Raw genomic sequence first — 27,539 nt, forward strand, 5'->3', positions numbered from 1 at the left:
TTCTACATTTTCGGGTATCTTTACAGCAGCACCCAACTCCTGGTACCAATTCACTATATTAGTCTGTTCTCATGCTGCTAATAAAGACATACCTGAGACTGGGTAATTTATAAAGAAAAGAGGTTTAATTGACTCACAGTTTCACATGGCTGGGGAGGCCTTATAATCATGGTGAAAATGAAGGAAGAGCAAAGTCATGTCTTACATGGTTGTGGACAAGAGAGAATGAGCCAAGTGAAAGGGGAAATCTCTTATAAAACCATCAGCTCTCATAAGACTTATTTACTACCAGGAGAACAGTATGGGGGAAACCACCCCCCATGATTTAATTATCTCCCACCAGGTATCTCCCAAAACACATGGGAATTATGAGAGCTTCAATTCAAGATGAGATTTGGGTGGGGACACAGCCAAACCTTCTCAACACACTATTCAATAAATGGTGCTGGGATAAATGTCAAGCCACATGTAAAAGAATGAAAGTCATCTCTCACCTTATACAAAAAATAACTCAAGATAGATCAAAGACTTACATGTAAGTCCTGAAACCATAAACATTCTAGAAGATAACATAGGAGAAAAAAAAAAAAAACTCTTCTAGATACTGGCTTAGACAAAGAACTCATGACCAAGAACCCAAAAGCAAATGCAACAAAACCAAAAATAAATAGATGGGACCTAATAAACTAAAAAGCTTCTGCATAGCAAAAGAAATAATCAGTATTGTTTAGACAACCCAGAGTGGGAAAAGATATTCAAAAACTATGCTTCTGACAAAGGACTAATATCCAGAATCTACAAGAAGTTCAAACCACCAAGTACAAAAACAAATAATCCTATGAAAAAGTGAGCTAAGAACATGAATAAACAATTCTCAAAATAATATATACACACTGCCAACAAACATGAAAAAATACTCAACATCACTAATTATTAGGAAATGCAAATGAAAACCAGGATGAGATACCACCTTACACCTGCAAGAATGGCCAAAATAAAAACAATAAAAACATATTAAATGTTTTTATTTAAAAACATCTTGGCATGGATGTAGTGAAAAAGAAGCAATTTTACACTGCTAGTAGGAATATAAACTAGTACAACCCGTATGGAAAACAGTATGGAGATTCCTTAAAGAACTGAAAGTAGATCTACCATTCAATCCAGCATTCTCACTACTGAAGATGAAAAGAAGTCATTACATGAAAAAGACACTTGCACACACATGTTTACAGCAGCACAATTTGCATTTGCAAAAAATTGGAACCAGCCTAAATGTCCATCAATGAGTGGATAAAGAAAATGTAGTATATATACACCATGAGTTACTACTCAGCCATAAAACAAAATGAAATAATGACATTTGCAGCAACCTGGATGGAGTTGGAGACCATTATTCTGAGTGAAGTAACTCAGGAATGGAAAAACAAATATGTTATGTTCTCACTTATAAGTGAGAACTAAGCTATAAGGACACAAAGACATAAGAATGATATAATAGACTTTGGGGACTCAGGGGGAAGGGGGAAAGGGGGTAAGGAATAAGAGACTACACATTGGATGCAGTGTACACTGCTCAGGTGATGGGTGAACCAAAATCTCAGAAATCACCACTAAATAACTTTTCAATGTAACCAAAACCCACTTGTTCACCAAAAATTATTGAAATAAAATAAAATACCAAACATTTATGAATTATATAACATGTGGTTCTTGTGAATGACTTCTTTCACTTAGCATATTTTTAAGGTTCATTCACATTGTAGCATGTATCAGGAGGTCATTATTATGACTGAATACCATTCTATATTTTGTTTATTCAATCATCAGTTGATAAAGCTCTTCTTACGCATTACTTTAGTATACCATCTATCTTGACTGCCAAGTAGAGGGTTGTTCAGCAGTTTTCTTTTACCCTCAGTTTTTCTTTTTAAAATATATTCTTGACTCCTCCTTATTTTGTCCTCAATGGTGCTGGAGGACAAAGGTCATCATTCTCTGTATGGGTAGTGACTTTCAAAGAAAGTCCTCTCACCCTCAACCTGCCCCAGGCCATTTGTACAGTGGCTTTTGAGAAAATAGGTTTAAAAGCATTATTTTTCATCTTGTTAAGTAGATATTTAGTATTTTTTGCAGAGTATGTGGTTATTCTTCATTTTAGTTTGTTCTCTGCTTTAAAACAATGTGCAGGTACATAAGTGCTTGCTGTATACTCTGGAGAATCCTAACCTCATAAAAAGTGAATAAATACATATATCATGTCAAGTGCAGATATTTTAAACTGTCAAGTAACAAATCTCATGGTAGGAAATGTATTATACTACTGGGTGAAGTAAGTTATAGTCCAGAAATGCTTTTAATAAGTGGAGAAGGCGGTTGATACTTTGAATTATTGTTGTTTCTATTGTTCTGAATGCTATATGAAATGAAATTAAAATGTAGTCATAAGGCTTTCACACAAGCATGTTCATAGGAGTAGTGACGAACATTTTGACTAACATTTTAACATATCCATCAATGAGTATTTGCTAACCCTCTTTTTTTTTTTTTTTATAACCAGACATGGTATTAATTAAATAATTGTTCCCTCAATTAGTTTATGCTAATATTAACAGAAAGCTTTATCACATACAAAGATCTTTCACATAAATTTTATATATTAATACTGTGAAGCAGGTAGTTATTATTCTTATTGTGTTGTTGCAGAAACTGAGTGCCAAAAGGTCCAAAGCGTCCAAGAGCAGTGAGGCCAAGATATCTCCTTAGAACTGATTTTGTTTCCTTTTTCTGCCTAAGAGCCATGACAACGCTAAACAAATGGACTTAGAAAAAAGACATGTAATCTCTGATTGAAGCAATATCTTGTTGACAGTATAGTTGACCCTTGAACAACATAGGATTTAGCCTCATGGGTCTACTTATATGTAGGTATTTTTCAACCAAACATGGATTGAAACTACAGAAACCCACACATAAGGAGAATTGACTGCGATATTTGAGTATTCATGGACTTTGTTGTACATAGGGGTTATGCAAGCAGTCCCCAGGTATATTGAAGAATGACTGTATTCACTTTTCTAATACCTTGAAATTTAGATGAAATTGGATTTAGTATTCATTTGACATCTTGTGAAATGATCCTAAGATATATGCAAATTCCTGAGTCCTTAGTTTCTCATATTAATGTAATTTGCACAGTTACTCCAAATCTCCTGTCTTTTAACTTTCCTCATCACTCCTTCATCATATCCTGACCCCTCTATTTATTTGGCATACCTAAGTAATAGATCTTCCATCAAGCTTTCGTCTTCCCCCAAACCCCTCACATAAGAAATTAGTATGAAACAGACTTTACTAATAATTCAGAGAGAGGGGTAGGACATTCATTCTGGCAACAAATAACTGGATACTGTACATTAGACATCCTTTTTACCAAAAGTCTTTCAGTCTCTGAAATATGAGACTACTGACCTCTTCTCTGTAACATCTAGCTTGTTCATTGTTCCTGTATATTTATGACTCTGTTCTTTTTCCCTTCTACATTTTATGAACCATGACCTAGAGGCCTGCTTTTCCCACTTAAAACTGCTTCTCAATGTATTTTACTTTTTAAAAAGAAAGAAAATTTTCTCTTGAAAAACTATTCAACCTATATATTCTTTGTCTTGCTATATGTATTATCTAATTCAATTATCATAACCCTATGAAATAAAATACTATTATCCCAAATCTGTAATGAGGTAATCTATGCACAGAGAGATCGATAAGTTATCTAAGTTTACACAGCCAGTCAATGGCGAAGGCAGGATCTGAAATTCTCAAGTATATGTGGAGAAAGGATGTTATTCTAACATCAGTAGTGTCTTCATAAGCTTAGAAATATCTGTAATTACTTCTATTTCAGGTGACATCTGCTGGGGAAAATTATTCAGTAAAGTAACTTTGTGGCTTTATTCAATCTGCTGGCAATGTGGTTTAGTTAAATATGCAACCTGATGCTGCCCTTTTATCTAGGTTGTAATTTACATTTGGTGGAAGTTAATATGATAAATAGTGGAAGTCAAAGTTTTCCCTTCAAATATAGAGTATTTTGTATGCTCATGGATTGTTGTTTACATGAGGACTTCTCAACTCTGGCACTACTGACATTCTGGGCAGAATAGTTCTTTTGTGTGGGGGCACTGTCTTCTTCATTAAAACTGCAGCCCTAGCCTCTACCCACTAAATGCCAGAGGACCCCCCTAGTTGTGACAACCAGGAATGTTTCCAGGTATTACCAAATGTACCCTTGGGGGTAAAATTGCCCCCAGTTGAGATCTGTTGCATTATATTACAAACTCACCCAAGCTTAATATTAAAGCATAACAAAAATAAAAATCATATTAAGACTGCCCACAATTCTGATAGTGGTTGTAGTACTCTTGCCATTTGCCTGCCTCTAAGCAATTACGGAAATAGCCATTCATTCTTTAGGCTAATTGAAGGTGCTCATGTACTATAGAAAAAAATAGAGCAAGAATGTATTACACATTGCTGGAATTAAGCTTAATATACTTGACTTAATTAAGACAATTAAATTGTATGTTCAGCTCTCATTTATTTAGGGGATGATTAGTCTATTTTCCTTTCTTTTTTGTGGGTGCACACTGAATCTATGGCCTGTCTTTAGCTTGCCTCATTACTGGAAATTGAAATCAGTCCACAAATACTTATCTAGTGCTTGCCATGTATTTTAAGTGGTAACATTTCAAAACATAATGCATAGAAAGATTATGGAATCATGATGCTGGGGAAGGATGTTGTGAACTCCTTTCAGAATCCTGTTCATTGTCAGATAAATGACTGACCCATACAATAGGTTTAGTATGTTCTCTTTTCCTTAAATATCTCCAAGGACAGAATTGCAGCAATGTAAGTTGCTCATTCCAGACTTTCATTCTGATGGTTCAGATGATTCTCTATATCTAAATATTCAGATTGCTTAAATTTCAGTCTGTTTCCTCATAGAAGTTTTCTTTGTGAATATGTATGTATGCCCTATGACTTCAGAATGAGAAAAATTCTGACTTTGAGATACCTTGAAAGTATGTTGACTCTTTTTTTGCATAAATGAGATTTTTAGTTTTGGATAGCTTATTACGTTTTTAATTCACAGTCAAGAATAACTATAATGGTTTTAGTTCATATGCAATATGTATTATAATCTGTTGTAATTTAGTATAATGAAAATTGTGTCAAGTGTGTTTGTAGCAATCATGACCACAAGGGAAATCAGATTTGCCTAATTTAAGGATAAGCAAAAGTCTTCACTCATGTAGCTTCAACCTCAACTACCCTTTTCCTTCTCACATTGTTTCATTCCATTTGGATAACTAGTTCTTTTGGGCACCCTGTAAGAATTGTTGCTATGATGATCTCAAAGAAAAGTGACTTCTTTGAATGCGAAGCTTGGTTCTAACTAAAATATTCTAAGAGCATGATGGTCTTAGAAACTATGAATACAAAAATGTTTAGAAAAAAACCTAATACATATATATGTGTAATGAGAAACTACTAAGCAAGATACGTAGCCAACTAGGAGTAAAACAAACTAAAATAGGGCTGTTTCTCACAGGCTTTATTCAATGAACGAAGAATGATTTTCAAACATTCAGATTAATACTGTGAAGAGTTAACACATCGTCTAGGGGGTAAGAGTTCAGATCCAGAGAGACTTTATCTATTCAGATTCGAAAGCAATCTTAAACTGACAACTGATAAGGCAATGACACACTGCCATTCTTTAATTCAAGAACAAAATTGCATCTCACAGTGCAGTCATCCTTTTCCTTCTTACAGTGGCTTAAGAAAGACATACATAAATGACTAACAAGTAGTACAGGTTTAAGGGAGATATCTAAGTGTATAGTCTGTCCCTGGGAATTGGATGACTTTTCCCCATAGGTAGCCCCATAGCAGCCTCATCAATTTCTACTTTCTTACTGGGTGACAGCACCCCCCTCCATCTAAAATGACCCTGCAAGGCAAGTTTTATGTAACAGTATGCCTAATCTATTAAGAAAGATCCACCGATGAACCCCATCTCCCAGAGGAAATTACATCGTTGCTGGTGACAGCACAGCCCCACTACCAGAATGCTGAAAGTTCCTTTTGAATCTAGCAACTGTAGAAGCCCTTATACAGACTCTAACCTACAAAATCATGAAGGCGTAGTCAAACAGATTACAGAAGGAAAGAGATAAGAGTTCTTGTCTAGACAAGACCTTTGTTATAACACCTGTTTCCCTTTAATAGTCAATCAAGTTGTCCTGAATGTTCCAACCAAGATCTCTGGAATTAAGCACAGTGATTATAATCAGGTTGTTGCCAGCTATTCTATTTCTGCCTGCCAGTAATAAATCTCTAAGCTGATTCTACTTATCATGAAAGTCCGTATGGCACAAAACCACAGGTTAGTGAAAAACTCATCAGGATAAACAAAGCCGGGAGGTTCTGAGTCTCCCGGAGAACTCAGTTTCTTCCATTATTTATAGGGCCTTATAAAAGATAAACAAAGGTGTAGATATGCTATAATGGGATCCCTTAATACTTACCATCTTCCAAGGGTGGTACGTGTATAGTGGTGCCAAAAACCAGAAGATTGATTGCTTCTCAAAATGACAAGGTTTAGGACTTATGACTCAACTCATTCCAGAGCATAAATGGGCATATGTTGCCTGAAGTAAAATTTAAAAGTGCATTCAAGTTACCATGATACATCTTTCAATTATTCACGACAATGCCAGGAGCAATAAAAGAGCTAAATAAAACTATAATTAACCCTTTAAACCTCATTTTAGCCAACTGTTTCAAATCTTCTCTTATGCAAACAACTTTAGCAATTTAGTAGAATTCAAATTAAAATGATTTGAATTTTTTTATATTTCTTCCTTATGAACATGGTGGTAAGAGGACACAATGAACATTATACCAATCTAGTCATATATTTTTTAAAAGTAAATATAAATAGTAAAATGCACAGAAGCAGAATACATAAATTACCACATTTTGGATTATCATTTGTTCCCCAAGTAAAAGATCTAATAGCCTCTAGTAACTGTTGGGCTTAGAGAAATTAGTAGAAATAGTCTAGAACTTAGTAAGGTGTTCAGAAAACAACTTTCTGATACTCTTTAAAAAAGAAATCTTTGATTTGAAATCTAACATATTTGAAACTGAAACTAAACTGAAGTATTGAAACAATCATGAGTAAATGCTAATGAATGTCTGTTTTTTTTTTTTTAACGAAATAGATATCACATTAATCAATGATGACCAGCAGTAAACTCATCAAAATGCATTTCTAAAGTTAGCAGCAAACTATAATATATAAAAACCTCCAAACTGATCTGTTTCTAAATTTGGTATGTCTTTGGCAAAAGCATGCTATATATTCAGCCTACCTGACATTTTCCCTATTTGTTTTACCCTCTTTCCCACCTAAATAATAAGATATAAGTTCACCTACTTTCTATGCAAATGGAGTCAGTGTAAAACTAATCTCAGAAGTAGCCACAGAATGAAAAAGAAGAAGAAAAAAAAACACACACACAACTCCTTAAGGGAGTATAAAACTAAGGGAATGGCCTCATGACTACCTTAATACTTTAGAGGAAGAAAAGAAGTTGATTAGGTGAGATTGGGGGTAACTGGATGTAGGCAGTAAGTTTTTATTATTCTTAGCTTTCTTAAGTGAACCACACATTTATACTTGGAAATCATTTATAAATGTGTAATCACTTCTAATTTTGCTACAAGACTGGTGAGTGGCCTATTAGCTTAACTAATTTCACATATCAGACCAGTAACTCACTAGACTCTTAGAAAATTGGGATACTTCTAAATGTCTCTGAAAGAGCCTTCATTAAAGTATCCAGTGTGTCCTGCCTCCTTGAATTTGCCATTCCCCATTCACATAACAGGTGTGAGAAAGGATACCAAGTTCTGACTCAAGGTAACAAAGTACAGACACTGAGTTTTGTTTATCATTTACGTCTTTCCGTTTACTTAAAAAATGCAGTGCTTTTTGGACCAGACACCGTGGGTCACGCCTGTAATACCAGCACTTTGGGAGGCTGAGGTGGGTGGATCACGAGGTCGGGAGATCGAGACCATCTTGGCCAACATGGTGAAAACCCATCTCTACTATACTCCAAAAAAAAATTAGCCGGGCATGATGGTGAGTGCCTGCAATCTCAGCTACTCGAGAGGTTGAGGCAGGGGAATCACTTGAACCCAGGGGGCAGAGTTTGCAGTGAGCCATATGGTACTAGAGCACCACTACACTCTAGCCTGGCTGAGGGAGACTCCATCTAAAAAAAAAAAAAAAAAAGCAGTGCTTTTTGGATCATTCTCATCTATCATATGACATCACATCCCTTACTTTTTTGACTATTGTGAGGATATTGAATTTCCAGTGTTTAACTTAGCCTGGAAAATATGTTTATGTCAAAACTGCTATTTCTCAAATACAATATAGCTAAGTGATTTTTAGCTATTCCAATTAATGTGAAATACAACCCTTTGTTACCAGCACTGATTATTCATATGTATGAATAATTTATATACATATAGGTATAATTTATACCTACCTTATCAAAAAAATAAGTTAAACATGAGAAAATTAGGCAAATATAAGATCAGGAAAATATGTTTGAACCAGAAGTGAGCTTGTTCACAAATGTTAAACTTTGGAGACTTATACAATTCTGGTTGTAATGTCATAAGAGAATAGGAAATATAATTCGTTAGAAAATTAATTGTCAGTAAGTTGAAACAGATCAGTGTTATATAAGCATGGTTTTTCAGGAAAGAAGTGGCAGTACAACTGAGTATGGTGGTCGTGGCAGTGAGGGGACATTCACTCTTTCCTATGGGGGAATATCTGATCTTTATAAATTAGTTCTGATGTAATGGGTCCATAGATTTCCTTTAAGAAATCACTGAGCTAAAACAATAGTCCTGATGTTCCTCCTCCTTTAAAAAAAAAACTCCAAAACTGTCTAATAGAATTCTTAGTAGTGGTTTTACTCGCATGGCCCATAGGTTTCTTTCCACTGAAAATGTTTAATTATCAAACCCAAAGAGTCAGAGAAACGGACTTGTACAAATCATTTATTTATGAAAGTTCTTTAGGAATTATTCCTTTTGCTTTCAGATCTATTAATATAATTGACACTAGATCTGTAGGTCAAGAAAATTTTATAAAGTGTTGAAAAATTGTTACATATTATTCTTTGGAGTCTCTACCACTAGGCTGTAAGGGCTGAAGAAACATTACATCAAATGTTGGCCAGGCATAGGCAAATGGAGAACATACAAAGCCATTGCATTAATCTAGGAAGATTGGTATGACTTTCTGAGCTTCTATTTTCTTCTCTGGATGTGATTTAAAAGGTTCTCTCCTCAACCCCCCATAGAGAGGGAATCTGAAAACAAATTCTTTCTCCACTGGAGGAGGGGAAATTAAAAACCTCTATTATCCTACATTGTTCTTGGTTAGTTTCTGTAGTAGATGATGGAATATTGTGCTTCAATGTCATCTAATAAATCATACCTCCATATAAATTATAATAAAATAATGCCAGTGATAAGAGCAAGCATTTATTAAGCATTTGCTATGTGCAGGATACTGTGTTAAGAATTTTACCTGCTTTATCTCACTTAATTTTGACAATCATCCAATGAAATAGGTGCTTTTATTGTATCCATTTCACTGAGGCAAAGAGAAGTTAAGCAATTTGCCCAAGGTCACAAGGCCAGTAAGGAACAGAAAAGGGAACCAGAACTAAATTTTGGTCTATCTTTAGATGATATACAAATTTTTTAACCTCTGTGTTATATTCTGTCCTGTCTCTCATTCTTGAGTGGTAGATGAAATTTCTAGGGGCATAGGCTTGCCACTGAAAAAAAAGGAGGAAAATGCCGTGGGAACGATCTGAAGCTTATGAAAAGATGAATTTACTGTACTGATTTTGATGGGGAAGAATTTTCTTTCCTACAGTCAAGAAGTGAACCATGAGAAAGCTAGAATATTTGGCCATACCTGTGTAAGCAAGTCTTTGTAAACCTTTTGAAGTGTTGAATTTGTTCATTCCTGACTAGTTTCTTTACATACAGAAGGGGCATGCATACACCAGTCAAAAATAATGAGGAGATTTTTTTATGGACTTTTATTCTAATTACTGCAGAATTCTCTCTTCATTGATACTATTTATGTGAAACAGTTTTCAGGGTAGGATAATGTCCTCTGAAGGGTGAATCATGTACCACTAGTATATGGATTAAACTTAAAATAAAATATATGTGTGTGTGTATATATATATATATTTAAGATTTTATCTCCATAGTATTTGAAAATAATTAATCAGCACATTAAACCTCAGTTGTTACAAAGATTACTGCCTGGATAAAACCAGGTTGATTTTAAAAGTGAAGGAATGAATTTAATGTCAATACTCTAAAAGGTTAAATATTACAGGTAGCACACAAATAAAGGAACAATTATGAAATCAAAGTATAAAGGCCTGAAGTTTGGCAAACACTGGAGGAGCATTAGTTCCTTTCAAACACAAGCTAACTCTCTTGCCAGGTATTAAGCTTCTCTTCTGTAGACCGTGGATAAATAACTTGGAGAAAAATAGAAGAGGAGAAGTCAGTCAAGAATGGACTCTGTTGCCTTTTTATTTCTACCCTGATTGTATTAGGTGATGAAATTCTTAGTCTACATAGGTATGACTTTCAAAAATATATATATATATATATATATATTTTTTTTTTCATTTCTCTCATAAATAGCATTTTTCTTACTTGCAGGTAACAATGTATACCCAGTACGTGGTGTTTCCTTAGCTTTTTTCTTCCTTTAACATTTCATTTTCCAAGCCCTTTGTCAAACATAAACTGTCATAACACAGTTTTCTTTTCCCTCAACCCTTGTAGTTTGTTTTCTCTTACAGTCAACATTGCAGAGCTGGGAAGCAGATAAGACAGTCTTGCCTGAGTCAGGCAAGATGTTTTAAATAAAAAGATACCAAGAGCAGAATTAACTAATGGCCAAGGGTCAAAGTAATTCCCCTCTTCATAATAACTGCCTTACTAATGAGAATTTTCAAGTATGAAATGTGCTGTAGAAAATGTACCACTTACTCAAGTTTTCTTTCAGATTCAAAATTATGTTAAAATTGGAATTACCATGGTTTACTAATAACAGACTTGGAATGATATTATGTTTGCCTGTTTGTCTCTATCTTTACTTGTTGTTTTGGATCTCGTATCAAATCTTTTCAGTAGTAAATTTAAGAAAATATGTACTTTTCCTAACTTCCATATTTTGTTTCATTTCTTGCATTGCCTCTTGGTGACTTTTTTTAAAATGGTAACTGCATTTTTACAAATGAGCCTAACATTCCTCTTCACATTAAAAATGCAACAAATGAAGCATGAGAAAGAATTTATATAACATGTTTTTCCCTCCTCCTTTTTAGATGGTAAGGTTGAAGTTACAAAAGAAGGTGTGAAGTTGTGTACCATGGGTCCAGGAAAAGTGTTTGGGGAGTTGGCTATTCTTTACAACTGTACCCGGACAGCGACCGTCAAGAGTAAGACTATTTTCATATATTTAAAATATATTTAATGTCTTTTCCCTAGGCCTTTGAGATGTTAATTAAAATGCCCATTTATTTAATCTTTATAATTTTATTAGTTTGTATTTTAATTTTTGCCCCGCCATATAGCTGATGTATTTGTTTTCCTCCTAAAGGTGATTGTTAACAATCAGTTTTGTATAAATTACATTTTCTTGCTGATTTCTGAAAATTATCCTTTAATCAATAAATTCTCATAATTGGGATTTTTTAAATGATATAATTTTATACATTTGAATCAAATAAGAGCAAGTCTTTTTCTTTTCTCTCTATAGTGTCAGGATCATATTTAAGAAATTTTTACATGTCTGTCTATTTTGGGTTATATTCCTCACATAAATTCCACTTGTTTACTCAGTGGTTTAGAAAAATTAAGAGGAGAAATGTCCTTCATCTCATTCAAACATCATTGAGTAAGATATCTCCTGAATTCTAAAACTGCATCTGAGTGTATTTTTGCCTTCAGCTGCTCATCAAGCTGTATATTATAGCATTTTTCTTTTCTACTGATTGAGCTTATTTTAAATCAGGGCAATAAAGCAGCTTGTTTCCCTAATTTTACATGTATGTGTATATATGATTTCTCTAGCAACTTTTGTTGCTTGGCAGAAGCAGCTGCAATAGTTAGAAGGAAAAAGATTTTTTTTTTTTTTAATCTGCTTCCTGAGTAAGTATATAATGACTGTATAACAAACAGAGCTGAATTCAAAAGTCAACAATGTAAGGTTCATTGCATCTTTAGGCAAATGTATGTATTTCATGTTTGAAAAGTCTTTCTGATACATTTTCCTGTGGTTGATTTCAATCACAGATTACTTTGATTAGATTTTGTCATTTAAAAAAAAATGCTATTGGCAAAATGACAAGTACATTGTGAATTTCAATTAGTTTTATCTGGATCTCATTGACTACTTTTTGTATTAGTTTTTTCCTTCAGAAGTGCAGCATATAACTGATAATATAACAGTGAAATTGGATTTAAAAAAACATAAGAATGCATGGCCAGCTGGAGTCCCAGAAATTGTCTTATGTGTCTTATTAGTGAATCACCTTTTTATTCATTGGATTCACTGTAACATCAATTGTAAATGGGCCCCTTTTAGGATGAGTCTTCCTTGGCATTTGATTCTTGATCTCTGAAAGCACAGGACTCTTGATTGATAGATGCTGCCATGTTTTTACTTGAAGTGATCATTCAATTACATAGCTCAAAGAATGAGACTCAGTAAACCATAATAGAATCTGCCACAACTTTTACTTACTTAAAAAGAACCTTAACTATAGAAAGAATAGTCATGGCTCCATTAAGTGAAACTGGTTTTACAATCATGCTTCATTTTCATGAGAAATATATTCCTTTTCAGATAAAAAAAAAGACCAGAATAGCATATTTTGATGATATCTCAGAATTATAAGTAGTTTTTTTTTTGTTTTAAAGTATTTAACATTTTTATATATTTCAGGCTTGATACTTTAATCTAACTGAAACTACAAAATTTCCAAAAGCCAACAGTTGGTAATAACATGGTAGTTAATCTTATGGAACATGGAATTTTTATTAAAGAAATATTTTAAATAGTTTATTTACATGAATTTTACAGCAAAGATTTTTAATAAAATGATTTGTTTGCTTCATAAACATCAGTTTTCTTATTAGATTTCTATATAGTGATGTTCATCTGCACAACATCTATTGTACTCTTATTTGGCAAATTTAAATAGACACTATGAATCTAATTCAACAAGAAGCAGCTAGATGTTGAATGCAAATTATAAGCCTAACTCTTTTGGGGTCAGAGCATCCATTATCAAGGGAAATGAGTAATGGAACATGTTCTTCTTTAACACAGACTCAGAGAAAGCTCAAGAATGCATCTGTGCATGTGTGCGTGTTTGTTTCTTCACAGTGCCTTCTTAAGATATAAAAGTTGTGTTGACAAAAGAGCCTAGAGTTGGTGGTGTGCAAATATATACCTGCATTTATAGGTACAGAGGTTTTGTGCATGAATCAGAAACAATATCTGTGAGCAACTGTTTCTTCCAAATGTTTCATAAGCAGTATGAAGTATGAATAATGATTGTTTATTGTTTCAGGACTTTTTGTCATGCCACCTCTGCTATCTAGGGAGATTGTACTTGGGACTGTAGGCCTCAAGCGCCATTTTTTTCTATATATTTTAATTAAACCTTCAGGTTAGATATGTTATGATTCTAATTAGCTCACATTGTGGATGCTACTTTTACAAAATGACTACAGAATATAACTCCCAATGCTGTCTTATTCTTTACATGTGATAAAAACATGTCTTCAAATTTATTTGGCTTTTAAGGTTCACTTATTTCTTAGTATTCAAGATTGCATCAACTTGTCCATTTTCTCCTGTCATCGTGTCATTTGTAGTATCAAATGACAGGAGTATTGACCATTTGGAGTATCATTCAAAATGGATTCATCCACTTGGGCGTACTAGTCTAATTCTGAGGGAAATATTTTTCTACACAATAGCTGACCTATCCAAGCTTCTTCTTTCTTACATACCTTGGCTTTTGACCTCCTTAACCCTAACATCACCAACTTTTGTTCATGATTGAAAATGTTGATGATCCTTTTTCTTTTCTATTTTCCTTGATCAGCCTGAAAGTTATCTGGCATCTTAATGCATTTTATTTTCACAGTAGTAACTAAATCTTAGGTAGCATTCAATAGTTTTTCAATGTACATTACTTGTTTCCTGTTCAGGAGAGCAGTTTTTGCAAGTGTATCAGGAGCAAATAAATACATTTCAGTAACTTCACTAGCTAATGAATATGATCAGAACACCTGTGTTTTTTTTCTTCTAAGCTTACGTTATCAAGAAGTAGTTTTCTTATTAAAACTCTATATTGACATATGCTATAAAATATGATTTTAAGCTTGTTCATAGTGATCCAACAGAAAGAAGCACCATGGTAGTCTGAAGCAAGCTCTTTGGTTTTCATCTGGGAAAAAAATAAATTGGCATTCTTCTGAAAATAAATAACATTTATTTTCAGTGGTTATCATGATAGCACAAGGAGGAAGATCTCATAACACCAGGAAGAATATTTTTTAAAAATCAAAACCACAGTGATATACAAAGAAAAAAATCCTGGTATGATTCAGATCTATATTCATAGTCTGCCTCTGCCTTATAAAATAACTATTGATTTTTCCCTGAGGAATGAAGAAATAAAAATATATAAAATTAACATTATATTGGAAACCAAAATTTAACAACAGTCTTGAGTTTGTTCATGGCTTAAATAGCCTCAAGTTTTCTTTATTAACTGTGATCTGAAAATGGCCACTTCGTATCTTTCCAGTCACAAACATTCCCAGTGGCATGGGGATGGGAAAAGAATCACTTGTTAGAGTTGGTTTCCACAGCACCAATTAATGTTTCCAGTATTGATTTTTTTAAAAATGTTTTCGAAATATTTTGACATTGTCTAGTGAAAGGAGTTTTATCATCCATTTTCAACCCCACAGGGGCAAGAATGTCTCACATGTTGTTTGAATACCCCTTACTTACTCAGTCCCCACACCTGGAAGCAGATCATTATCACGTTTTCCTAAAGTGTCAATCCTGGGTGTGATTTCACTTTTACTACCCTCACAGCTACAGCAATATCAATTTGCACTTACCCTGGGCCTTGCTTCTGTGCCCAAAGTTCTTCAAAAATGGAGAAGTTGAAGTTACTGGAAACCTAAAAGGAAAAGGCGTTTCATTTACAATGAGAGGAATTCGGTGACATGTGTTGTACTGGGGGTATTTTTGCCTGGAAATATTAAATTGAAGCCCTGCTTCTCTTACTTTGAGTTTCCTCACAGTGCCTTCAGACCTTTGGTCATGTATTATTCAAATGGTCTCATTCAACTATACTCCAGTGAAACCCAATAAAAAGCATTTTTCAGGGAAACATCTTGATGCCTGGTCAATATAATCACCACAGAAAGTTATCTACAAAGAATATCTATGGTGGATGTGGTAGATATTTTATGACATTACTTGGGCAAAATATCTGACTAATTATTTCTCCTTAAATTGTTAATAACAAGTATTTAGTTTTTTTTCCTTTATTAAAATACTTCGTTACTAATGCCAAAGAGCCTAAAAAGCTTACAAGAAATCTGACAAATTGATGACTTTAACAATATCGGGTAAAAAACTATTTTTCTGCCTTGGTTTGAATATTTTTAAGTTTCCATGCTTAAACTTTCCTAGGTTATTAGTAAAGGGGAAGTTGACTACTTAAGATATTTTACTAAGCATCATAGACATTTTAAAAACAAAGTTTAAAGGTCTGGAGTTTTCTGTTTATTTTTGTTTTTAAAATAAATTTGAGTCTATATAGTGAAATAGCTTTACATTCCCTTGCAGCTGTTTTAAGCATTACATTATTCAAACTGTATCAGAAAAATCTGCTGACTGTCAAAAACCTAAATGATGAACAAGAATTAAATAATAGAAGATTCGACTGAATTTTTTGCTGTAAATACTTTTACATGCTGTAAAAACAATGCCTATACCTAATACCTAGACTCAATATCTCATTCATCCACACTATGCTTTTTACTGGTAAAGGAACAAAAGACATGAATGCCAATTTTTACTGTGAATGAAAAGGAGTCATTGATGAAGCTCTTATAATAGCTGCAAACCTGGGAAATTTCTTAAGATGCCTAAACCAAGAAGTAAGCAATCAGATACTTTTTAAGAAAATATTGTAGAGCACCATGAAGTATTAGATTTTTGATAAAGATACATTCACATGTGAAAATGAAGCAACACTGTCCGTTAGCACAAACAATTGCTACTGGGTTTTCACGAGCACAAATACCCAGGTACTGTCATGCTTGCTGTGCTACAGCAAAAGAGCCGGAGAGATAACTGGGCTGATGAGACAGTCACTGTGCTGCCTTTGAGAGGTAAGTTAAAAAGATGCGTGTTTGCTTTCTCCCAGTTTAATACATGCTTTTTACCAAGAATCCTGAAAGAAAGAGAGAAGGCACAAATTAAATTTGGGTCAATGATGAGTAGAAACGTGACCCTGGTTGTGGAAGGGATAGTTAAGTGATTTCCCGCGAGTTTTATCATTGCGGACAATGAAGTGAAAAGTATATTTTGGCAGCATCTTGGGGAAGTTGGTACACTTGTTTAGTGAGTTAATTAGACAATATTCTTCTTAGTAAAATTTTCATTGCATTTGTCTATTAAAGAATACTGTGAAATTAGTAACATAAATCCAATTATGTAATCCCTGAGAAATAAATTTCTTTAATAATGGAATCAATTCACTAGGTACCAATGCTGCTACATAACAGACTAACAAGAACAAATGCACATGCAAAAGCAATATTTTCATCTAATTTCTTTGTTGTTTAAGTAGACTGAAAATGAATTTCAGAGAAGAGGCAAACTATTATTAAACTATATTTTCTTCTACAGGTTGAGAAGATTTTTTTTTCCCTAGGCTTAAGGGAAACTATTACAATCAAAATGTATTTATAATGTATATGTAACTACTTTCCCAAAAATTCATGTCCAATTTCTATATTGGCCAGGCCTGGTAAATAGTCATATATTAGCAGTGCTTCTGAGGCAAAAGGTACCTCCCGTAGTCAAAGAAAGGCAATAAATTTAATTCCTTCCTAAGGCTAGATAAATTACTCTCCCTCTCCCTCCTTTAATTACTAAATCATTGAATACTTTGAATATTCTCTATTTCTAAAGAAGAGTCAGACTTTAGCTGATGGGGTGTTACATTTTAAAGATCACAAGTAATTTACGAGGAAATCTAAACAATAGGCAAGAAACACTGAATTTTTATTTATTTTTTTTTTTTTTACTTTTTTTTTTTTTTTTTTTTTTTTTAGCAGTTTTTGTTATTTAATCCTGCAGAAGCAGCAATTTTCCCACAAAAACCTGCACCACAAGAAGCTCCCACACATGTAAAGCTTGAGTCAGTTTTTGGTATAATGAATCTACATTCATTCATTTAACAATTTGCTTAGAGGCATTTTTAGTATTTATTCAACTGATTTGAAGAATAAAAAGTAAATTAGTAACATAGGCCAATACTGTATTTTCTGTAATTATTTTTCTTAAAGGAAACCTTCCTACCTATAGTTCAGGGTCAGGATGAATTTCTAATGGATGTTTCCACAGTAACAATAAGTAATTAAACCAGATAACATTTGAAGACTATGAACAGCACACGAAGCTCAGTGCTTTCGGGATGGGTTGTGTTGTTACCCCCATTTTATTGCTAAAGCAACTAAGACCTAAAGCAGTTAAGCAACTAGGCCCATGTCCGTAACTAGTGAGAAGGAGGGCCATAAGTCTGACACTATTTTGCTATATAGCTGCTGTCACAGGCATTTGAATTTTGTCTGCAATGTTTCATTTTGCTTTTAAGCACAAGTGTATCTATAAAACTACTTCTGTTGGTCTGAGGACTCCACTTACACAAAAATTTATACAGCACGTTATGATTTCAAAAATTTTTAAATATTAGCACATGGATCCATGTTAAGTACATCTGTTATGAAAGGATGAATTCTGTAACATAATGATGAGAAAGTCATAAATTTAACACCTTAGAGACATATAATGAGCAATCAGAACCTATTGCAGGATCTAGTTTTTGTAATGCATTGAAACCCTTATGGAGATTTCACGAGATGAAACTTTACGATTTAATGTTTAAGACATTACTAAGTAGCTACATTTTTTTACATAAAATATGTTAGTTAATCAATTTCTTCAAAGGAGGAATTATGAAAATTTAAACAGCAGCTAACGACAATGAATGAAGACTGGGAAAAATTATTATTTTTCTTATATAACATAACAAAAGGATAAGGTGAGTCGTGACAAGTGTGTTTGCCTTCATTTTCCCCTACGATTTCCTCTGACTACTGAGGAAATGTAACTTTGGCACTTCGTTGGTGAATCTGAAAAGCCCGCTCTGCTTATGAGATGTTCTTTGTTGACTAAATTTCTAAGTTATCATGCTAATAATGCTTTATAATTTACAACCTGTCATCCCATGCATTTTGTAATGTAATCTTCAAAATACCTCCATCTAGTAGATGAAAGAGATTGTCCTTGATTTTCCAGATGAGAAAATGCAGGCCAAGATCATGAAGTGCGTTGGTGTAGTTCATTAACAGAGTCTCTGATGCAAATTTAGGTAGCAGTAATTTAAACTCCTTCCTATAAGCACTTCTCCTTTTTTCCTCCTGCTCCCCACCCCCATGTGTGGACTCCTGAATAAGGCTCTTAATATGCCTACTACCCATACCTAATGTATGAACTTTTAGTAAGGGAACTTCAGCTGTTTACCCCAATGATTCTCAAAGTGTGGTCCCTGGAACAGCAGCATCAGCATCACCTAGGCCATCACTAGAAATGCAAAATCTATGGCCTCTGCTTTACTGAATGGAAATTTTGGTGGTGGGTCACAGCTATCTGTGTGTAACAAGGCCTTCCAGGTAATGCCCCTATAGTTTGAGGACTGAACTATACCCTATAGGTGCCCAGTTAGTGTTAACCTACACATATGCACACTATCATGTTCATCAAATTGTCTATATTGAGGAATTTAAAAGAGAATTCCAGACTCTATAATAAGTAGTCAGTGTTATTATTGGCATCATTGCAGCTTTTTTTCTTGTTTTGTTGCTGTTGAGCAGAGATATTTAAGGAAAGTTGCATTTTTCTTTTAAGGAGTAAAACACAACCTTAGTAAAGAGTATCAGCTTTGTACATATTATTAACATATTCTTTTGAAGAATAGTGAGAAGTAAAATTAAAAGAAGAACAGATTGAGAGGGAGGGAAAAATTAAAAAATCATGGACTGTCCAGCCATGTTGTTAACAAAAATCACTTTTAGATTTATTAAACTTGATGGTTAGCATGCTGGTAGAAAAACAGAACAAAGAAAAAGTTTCATTTGATTTTTTGTTGTTCCTTTTCATGGTCATGAGTATAGTTTGGATTAAGTGAAAACAAATGTGAATGGACATTTTTAAGAAAACAACTGAGTTGATAATGTCTTCATATATTCCAATGTCAAAATACATTTCTCATTAATGTATTAAGTTCAACCTTTTGGACTCATAGTGAAAAGGTCTTTTGTACTTTCCATAGGTGGCCATTGACTTAATTCATAGTGTGATCCAGGTAGTCTTAGGTGGGTTGCATAACTCTTTGCTTTCTATAGTTAGAAGATGAAAAGACATCCATATATCACAGTCATTGAAAAAGAAATGGAGAGTTCCTTGGAATTGAGACCTGTAGAGATCTGAGGCCTGGAGTATTGAAGGATACAGGCAAGGAGGTGAGCCAGTCAATATTTGCAGGAGTCCTGAAGAATTGAGTTTTCACTGTGAAGGTGACAGTAGATCCTAGAGACTAAATATTGACTACTCAGAAGGCAGGTAAAAAAAGATTCAAGGATCGATCTGGGATAGCTGAACATTTTCCTGGGGTACTAAGGTAGTACCCCAGGATACTTACATACTGGGATAGCTAAATATTCTTTACTACTTGTTTTCTCTAAAGGAGAAACAGTCTGCCTCATTGATAAATACTCACTTTATACCCTCATAATTCCTTCCACTTCTAGAAGAGCAACACTTCATTGACCTGAAAGTGTGGTTGTCTATAACCTTCTGAGTGGGATCAAACAGCATTGTTTAAATTATCTTCCTAAGTGGATTATTTGTTGTTGTTGCTTTATTTCTAAAGTAAAATTTCATAGAGTACTTCTGTTTGTGAAGCTTATAAGAACAGACTTTTCTGGTTACAGAATAGGGGAACAGCCTCCAGGAGCTCCATCCAGTTGCCCTAAATTCCCTTGCTATTCATTCCCTCTCATTCCTCCCCCTGGATTAAGTTATTCTCTGAAATGTTTGAGTTCAGGTCAGGTAAAATAGTTTGAAGACCACTTTTCTAGTTGAATCCAGGGTTACTCTGAATACCTAAGTAATGATAGTTCTTTATCAACTGTATACTGTGGTACGTGCCGCTTGGCTATATGTAGAATCTCTAACCTTTACAATAGTCCTGCACATTAGGGATCGATACTGCAATTGCATAGGTGAGGCAACTGAGTTTTAAGGAGCTTAAGAAACTTCCTTAAGGTCACACACTGGATTTCTAAACTGTATCTCTCTCCTTAACAGTCACCAGTAAAATATTGAACTACATTATTTCAAATGCTGTTTTGGGCAGTTGATATATAAAAATTGAATTCTAGGTCTGCACTGTCATTTATCAAGAATTTCTAAGACTCATACCAAATTCATGTGAGGCACTGCTGAACTCTCTGGGGAGCATCATGGAGAAAGAGGGCATAGCCCTGCAATTAAGATATTTATAATCTAGTTGGGAAGAAAGGAAATATGGAAAGATTACAAGGAATTATTGGCAGACTAGATCTAAAGAAATGGAGGAATTTGGAAGGAGAGAAAAATTGTTCTGGACTAGCATTGACAGATTTAGTGGAGGAGATAGAAACTGACCTGTGCCAAAATTAAAGAGAAGAATAGTTCTGAGCATTTGTGTCCAGAAGCATATTGCTTGGGTTCTCATCCTTTGCCACTTACTAGCTTTGTGTCCCTGGGAAAACAATTTATTGTTCCTGGGTCTCATTTCTCTTAGCTTCAAAATGGTAAGAACCCCCCTTATGACTGTGACAAGGATTAAAGAAGGGAATGCCTGTGATGTGCTTAGTGCAGAAACGAACGTAATGCAGTCAGTAAACACTTACTGTTCTGTAACAGTTGTTATCATCACAGTTGATGCTATAAAAGCAAGAAATAATCCAGAAGGGAGTTGGAACTTTCATCATTTGCAGAACCTGAGTAACTAAAAGCACAATTTGAAACCCATAGATAAAGAAGAATAAGAAAGAAGGGCCACGCTCCAGAGACTGGAGGCCCTGGCAGGATCCCAGACCCTAATTTTTTCATCACAGCCCTTACTTGGGGAAGTTGGTTCATATGCATGCTTTGAATTAACTTGTACAAGAGGCACTGATGTCAAAACCAAACTACAGGTAAGGATAGAGGGGTAGAGATTGAATGACACAGACTGGGCATTGAATTCAGTGCTTCTGTTTGGAGGTATGACTTTGGTCTGTGAAGAGGCAAAGGGTATTCATCTGTGTTTTCCCATAGTCCTGTTGCCGTCACTTCTCTCCTGGCCAGATTTCTTAGGACTTCATGAGAAGTGTTTGTGTATTTTGAGTCTGTGTGTACACAGACCTGAGGATGCGCCAAGTATACCAAGGCTTTGGACAAATTACAAATAGATGGCTATTGAGCATGCCTTTAAAGCATTAACTATTTTAAAAAGTACTATTTCAGACAAATGACAAATGCAGAATGTAACTTAAGATGCAGCCTGGAAACTCAGGACTTGTGGTGTTCAATTCATCTGTCTTCTTTAATTGCCTTAAGGAAGAACCTGAATCTATAATCACCACATTCTTTCTGGGTAAAGTTGCCGGTGATGGCCATAATTTTAATAAGAATGCAAAAACTGACCCCGTAGAAGATTCAAGCTTCTTCTGGCCAAATCCTTGATCAGATAGATAAAATTATATTTTATAATTTTATAACCTTATTTTATAAATGAAATCCTTTTATCTATATTTTTAATTTAGCAATTCCTATAGTTAACCAAGTTCTTGAAATTGCTCATATTCATTGCCTTTTATTGTCATTTAATACATGGAGCAAAAATCTACCAATTTAAGTGGAATTTGTCTCTGACACACAACCAATAAAAGTTATCCATGAAGCTTAAGCATAACATGAAACAAAGTGAGATCCTGAAAAAAAATAAATGGGATTCTCCCAACCTGAAATGGCCCAATCTATGTGGAGCCCAAAATGTAATACATGAAGTTTTGAGGCTACAAAATTATTGAAAGTTTAAAAGCAGAATTTCTGAAATGCTAAGTATCTTCTGCAACTCAAATTTGAGTTGGAAGAGATCTTAGACATAAAAAAAATCAACGCCCTTTGTCTATTAGTTTCATGACTAATAAAAATAGAAATGAGCTCTAGATGTTTTGGAACTCTGTTTAAATACATCAAAATACCTTAAAAGTCTCAGAAGCAAAAAGAGAAAATACTAAATGAAAGATGTAATCTTGTATTTACTCATTCTCTGAATCTCCTGCTTGTGCTTTCTATTTTTTCAATCCGATAAACTTATACCATGGACAACAGTAAACAATTATAAAAACAGCAGAATATTTTTCTGTATAGACTATTTTCCTTATAATTATTTGAATTTATTTAGCATGCCTTTTAAAATTTTTCATAATTTTCTGATCGTAAAAGTAATGTATTTATAAAATACATACATGTAAAGATTTTAAAAATCACTTATAATCCCACTCCCCAAAAAAAATACTTTGACATTTTGGCCTTTATTCTTTCTCTTCCTAAATATCTGAAAAGGGAAGACCATACTATTCCGCTTTTTAATAATCATGTTCAGTTCTGAATATTAGTTGTTTGTTTATAGTTGCTATGTGTTTTTGTTTTTCTTAAGGTTTTATTTTGGGTCAAAGTAGCTGGAGTTTGTTTTCATTTTCCCTTTGAGCTTTTCACTTATATGATACTATTAGTGTGCTTTTTCTTCTACTCATCTTCCAATTTTTTTCAATTCATTTTTGCTATTAAAAAATGTGGTTTTTTTCCTGCTCTCAATGTGCATATTCTCGTTGGTCCATGCAACTTAATAACTTGAACTAGAATATTAATACTTTGTATTCATGTTTCATGAATACTTCGAATTGGAAGCTGTTATGCATGCCCTTTGTTAACAAGGATGATTAAATTGGAATAGCAAGTAGTGATGAGAGAATTGGTGTCTTTCTACAGATATGTTCAACAGTAATACATGTCTAGTGGTTGACTTGGCACGCCTTCAGAGCATTTGAATTTTAGGTTTCTCCCAATCTTTGTGATGACAGTCTGGCATTCTGTTTTAGGACTTAGATGTTTCACTCAGTTGAATCACCAGTAGCTTAAAATTTATGGAATAATTATGTTGATTGATTTTAATTGCTCAGCAGAGCCATCTCAAAAAAAAAAAAAATTAAATGTTCGCAAGCTTGATTTATTTACGACCGTGTCATTAATGTCTCTGAGCATTAGTTAAATAGGCACTAGATGTCTCTTCCAGATGAGATCTTAAGGCATATAAATTCATGGCATTTGGGTGACCATATTTGCACTGCTTCTCCTATGAACTGATTCTCAATTATTATTAATGTTTGAGAAAAATGTATTAGTCCATGTGGTAAGCTACCCAGAAAAGTTTTCAAATTTTAAGACACATTTCATAAACTGACACCCACAGTACAGGTAAACTGTCTTCTGATATAATCTCTTTGCCAAAGGTGTTCTTATAAAATAAACCATTTTATAACCATTTAGAATATTCCTATGCCTTATCTATAAGAAGTGTCTCTCTACTCAAACTCCCCAAGAGTGTAATTTAATCATACTTGAATTATACATTGGGCTTGTAATTAAAAATTGGAACTTACTGTGTTCTCCATACCCTTTTCAGCATTCTTCAGGAGTCATCTTTGGAAGTAGAATGATGGTATTGTAGCTGAGATCACTTCCTTGGCATCTAAAAAAAAAAAAAAAAAAAAAACTTAAAAGGTTATGTAGGAGACCCATGGTGAACAGTCTTTGGGTATGACCATGGTGAAGCAGCCGTGAACTTTGACTTTGGTACTGGTATTTAAAACTTTACAAAACACATTTTATTTTAATAATGGTGTTTAGCTCATAGAGAATATTGATAGAAAAGTACTGATAGGGGTTTATTGATAATATGGGAAGATTTGTAATGTTTTTGGCCTTAAATGTTTCTAAATAAATGTGGCCATGAGATGTAATGGACAATCAAAAAGGATTAAGGAAAGACTTCAGAAGATATGTTAAGAAATATAAACACAAAATCAAATTTAGCTAGGTATATGAGGGACTGGAGAATGGGGGAGGTGGTGATGGTGTGAATCTAGGAAGTACCAAAGCACGTGGGAGTATCTACAAATAAAGGAAATCAACAAAGTATGAGTCATACATGCAATGTCTGCTGTATATGACATTTAATGAAACTCATACACAGTAGAATTAATCTATCTTTCTGAAAAAAGTCAATTTGCTATAAAGGAATGTTACTGAGAAAAAGAAAAATGAAGGAACTTTGAATATTTCTTTAGCATGAGGCTATTTTACTCTTCAGACTGATCCTTCCTTCCTTCCTTCCTTCCTTCCTTCCTTCCTTCCTTCCTTCCTTCCTTCCTCTCTCTTCCTCTCTCTCTTTCTCTCGTTCTCTCTTTCTTTCTTTCTCACTCTGTCACCCAGGCTGGAGTACAGTGGCATGATCTCAGCTCACTGCAACCTCCACCTCACAGATTCAAGCGATTCTCGTGCCTCAGCTTCCCAAGTAGCTGGGATTACAGGTGCCCACCACCATGCCCAGCTAATTTTTGTGTTTTTCGTAAAGACAGGGTTTCGCCATGTTGGCCAGGTTGGTCTCGAACTCATGGCCTCAGGCCTCCCAAAGTGCTAGGATTCCTCGGCCTCCCAAAGTGCTAGGATTATAGGCATGAGTTACCATGCCCGGCCAGACTCTGGTTCAATAGAATACATTATTTTAGTGTTTATGAATTTAAAAATTCTTGTTAATTTTGGATTTGTTTGAAATTTTAAATCCCAAGTAACTCATTATTGACATAATTCAATCAACTCTTGCTTTTATTTCTCTCGTGAGAAATCATAGTAGCTTTGGAACTCACTAGTAATTGTAAAAAGGCTCATTTTTTTTTCTGTTAATGCTAATATCTTCTGTTTAGCATTTCAAGTGCCTCTTTAAAGAGTCAATGCACTTCATTATTTCACCTTGAAATGATTTTCAAGTATCTTAGCAAATTGTGAACAGAACGTCAAGCTCATTTGAATCACAGAAGCTTGCCAGCATTTAAAGACCTTTTTAAGAGGGGGTTATAGCTCATGAGACTTTTTTTTTTTTTTTTTTTTTTTTTTAGTTCATGTACAATAATTCTGTTGTATAACTTGAAGGATAAATTAGCATTTTCTACTCTGACTGTAGTTTGAAAGCATTATTAAAGTCTTGGAAATAGCTTGAAAAAGAGACACACATGATATACAAAGTGATATAAGGAATTAGAATGATTGCCCACCTTCCTTTTCAACCTTCCCATACTCCAGTTCTTCCAGTACAAACTCTACTTACCTCCACAGACTGGGGAATAATGGCAAGAGGCATGGACTTTAGCCCCAAGTATGAATGACATCTCTGTTGCTTGGGGGTATTTTTACCCTAAGTGAGTTATTTAACCCCTCTGAGTTTAAATTTCTAGAATCAAACACTATGAGATTTAGTAATTGATATACAGTATTAAATAGATACTTAATGAATGTCTATACTTTTCCTTTTTTACAGAGGACAAGGTAGGTGAAAAAGAACAGACAGAAGGGATACAAACTGTGGAGGTGGAGAATCAAAACCACCCAAATGAATAGTGTTTCGTGTCCATTGGCTCTATCATGCCTCCTTATCCATACTGCCATTGACCTAGCTAGCTAGGACTTTCCCCTCTCCCTTGAAGGGTAACAGTGGCTTCTAGTCTTTTTCCCCTTACGTCTACCCTGGACATGGATACTGAGTTAATCCTATTACTTTCTAACCTTTCTAAAGAGGTTTCTGGTTATATTGCTCACTTTGACTCCCCAAGCTGTGGTTTTAATCCCCATGGTTCTCCTAAGGCAAGGGAGCATGGTGGCAGAAGCATAGTCGGTCAGTCTGGGTTGAAGATTGAATATACTTCGGGCCTTAACAAGTGGCTTAACTTCTCTAAGTTTCAGTTTCATCATTCATGAAATGAGGATAATAAGATATATTTCACGGGCAAGGCTTACATAAGGTAATATATGTCAAATGCAGAGTGTCATTCCAGATAAAATAGTAATCAACAAATGATGATTGTTATAATGGCTTCCTGTTCCAGGACAACCATTTTTAATTACCTCATAACTAGAAAAACAGAGATTTCTAAGGTTCCCTGAACCTTTTCTTTCTTATTTATTTATTTATTTATTTATTTATTTATTTATTGAGATGAAGTTTTTCTCTTGTTGCCCAGGCTGGAGTGCAGTGGCATGATCTCAGTTCACTGCAACCTCCACCTCCTGGGTTCAAGCAATTCCCTGCATCAGCCTCCCAAGTAGTTGGGACTACAGGTGCATGCCACCACGCGCGGCTAATTTTTTGTACTTTTAGTAGAGAGAGGGTTTCATTATGTTGTCCAGGCTAGTCTCGAACTCCTGTCCTCAGTGATCCACGTGCCTTAGCTTCCCAAAGTGCTGGGATTACAGGAGTGAGCCACCACACCCAGCCCCCTGAGCCATTTCTATTTTGGTGCCTTTATGCAGGGATTTCTTTCCATTTAATGCCTTCCATGTAAAATTTCTTTTTACCCCATCTTTGACTATTATACTCACATCTACTTTTAAAAGTCCCATTCAACTTCCTCCTCCTTTTTTCTAGTTCCTTTGTTATTTGTATCTCATGCTGAATAGTGGAAATTTCTTCACTAACTTGTCAGGTCTTTACAGGTGTAGACTCTGCCTTAATTAACTTTTTTCCACATTTCCACATTCCAGTTTTTCACATTTCTCAGGAGACTTATATTGAACCTGGAAGTTGGAGACAATACTTAGGAAATGAAGAGTTCAATGTGCGTCAGGCCTTCAAGGATGTTGACTT

General features: G+C 34.5%; 1 protein-coding gene across 2 annotated transcripts in view; it reads left to right on the top strand.

Moving 5' to 3' along the window:
* The window catches only part of PRKG1 (protein kinase cGMP-dependent 1), a 1,324,128-nt gene that overhangs the window by 478,804 nt on the left and 817,785 nt on the right, over nt 1-27,539 (top strand). For both annotated transcript variants that reach the window (XM_031652620.1, XM_031652619.1), the window contains exon 3: nt 11,526-11,639. In XM_031652620.1, the coding sequence (XP_031508480.1) occupies nt 11,526-11,639 (114 nt within the window). The remainder of the gene's footprint in view (nt 1-11,525; nt 11,640-27,539) is intronic.

This window comes from Papio anubis, chromosome 11 (genome assembly GCF_008728515.1).
Source record: "Papio anubis isolate 15944 chromosome 11, Panubis1.0, whole genome shotgun sequence".
In the NCBI taxonomy this organism is placed as follows: Eukaryota; Metazoa; Chordata; class Mammalia; order Primates; family Cercopithecidae; genus Papio; species Papio anubis.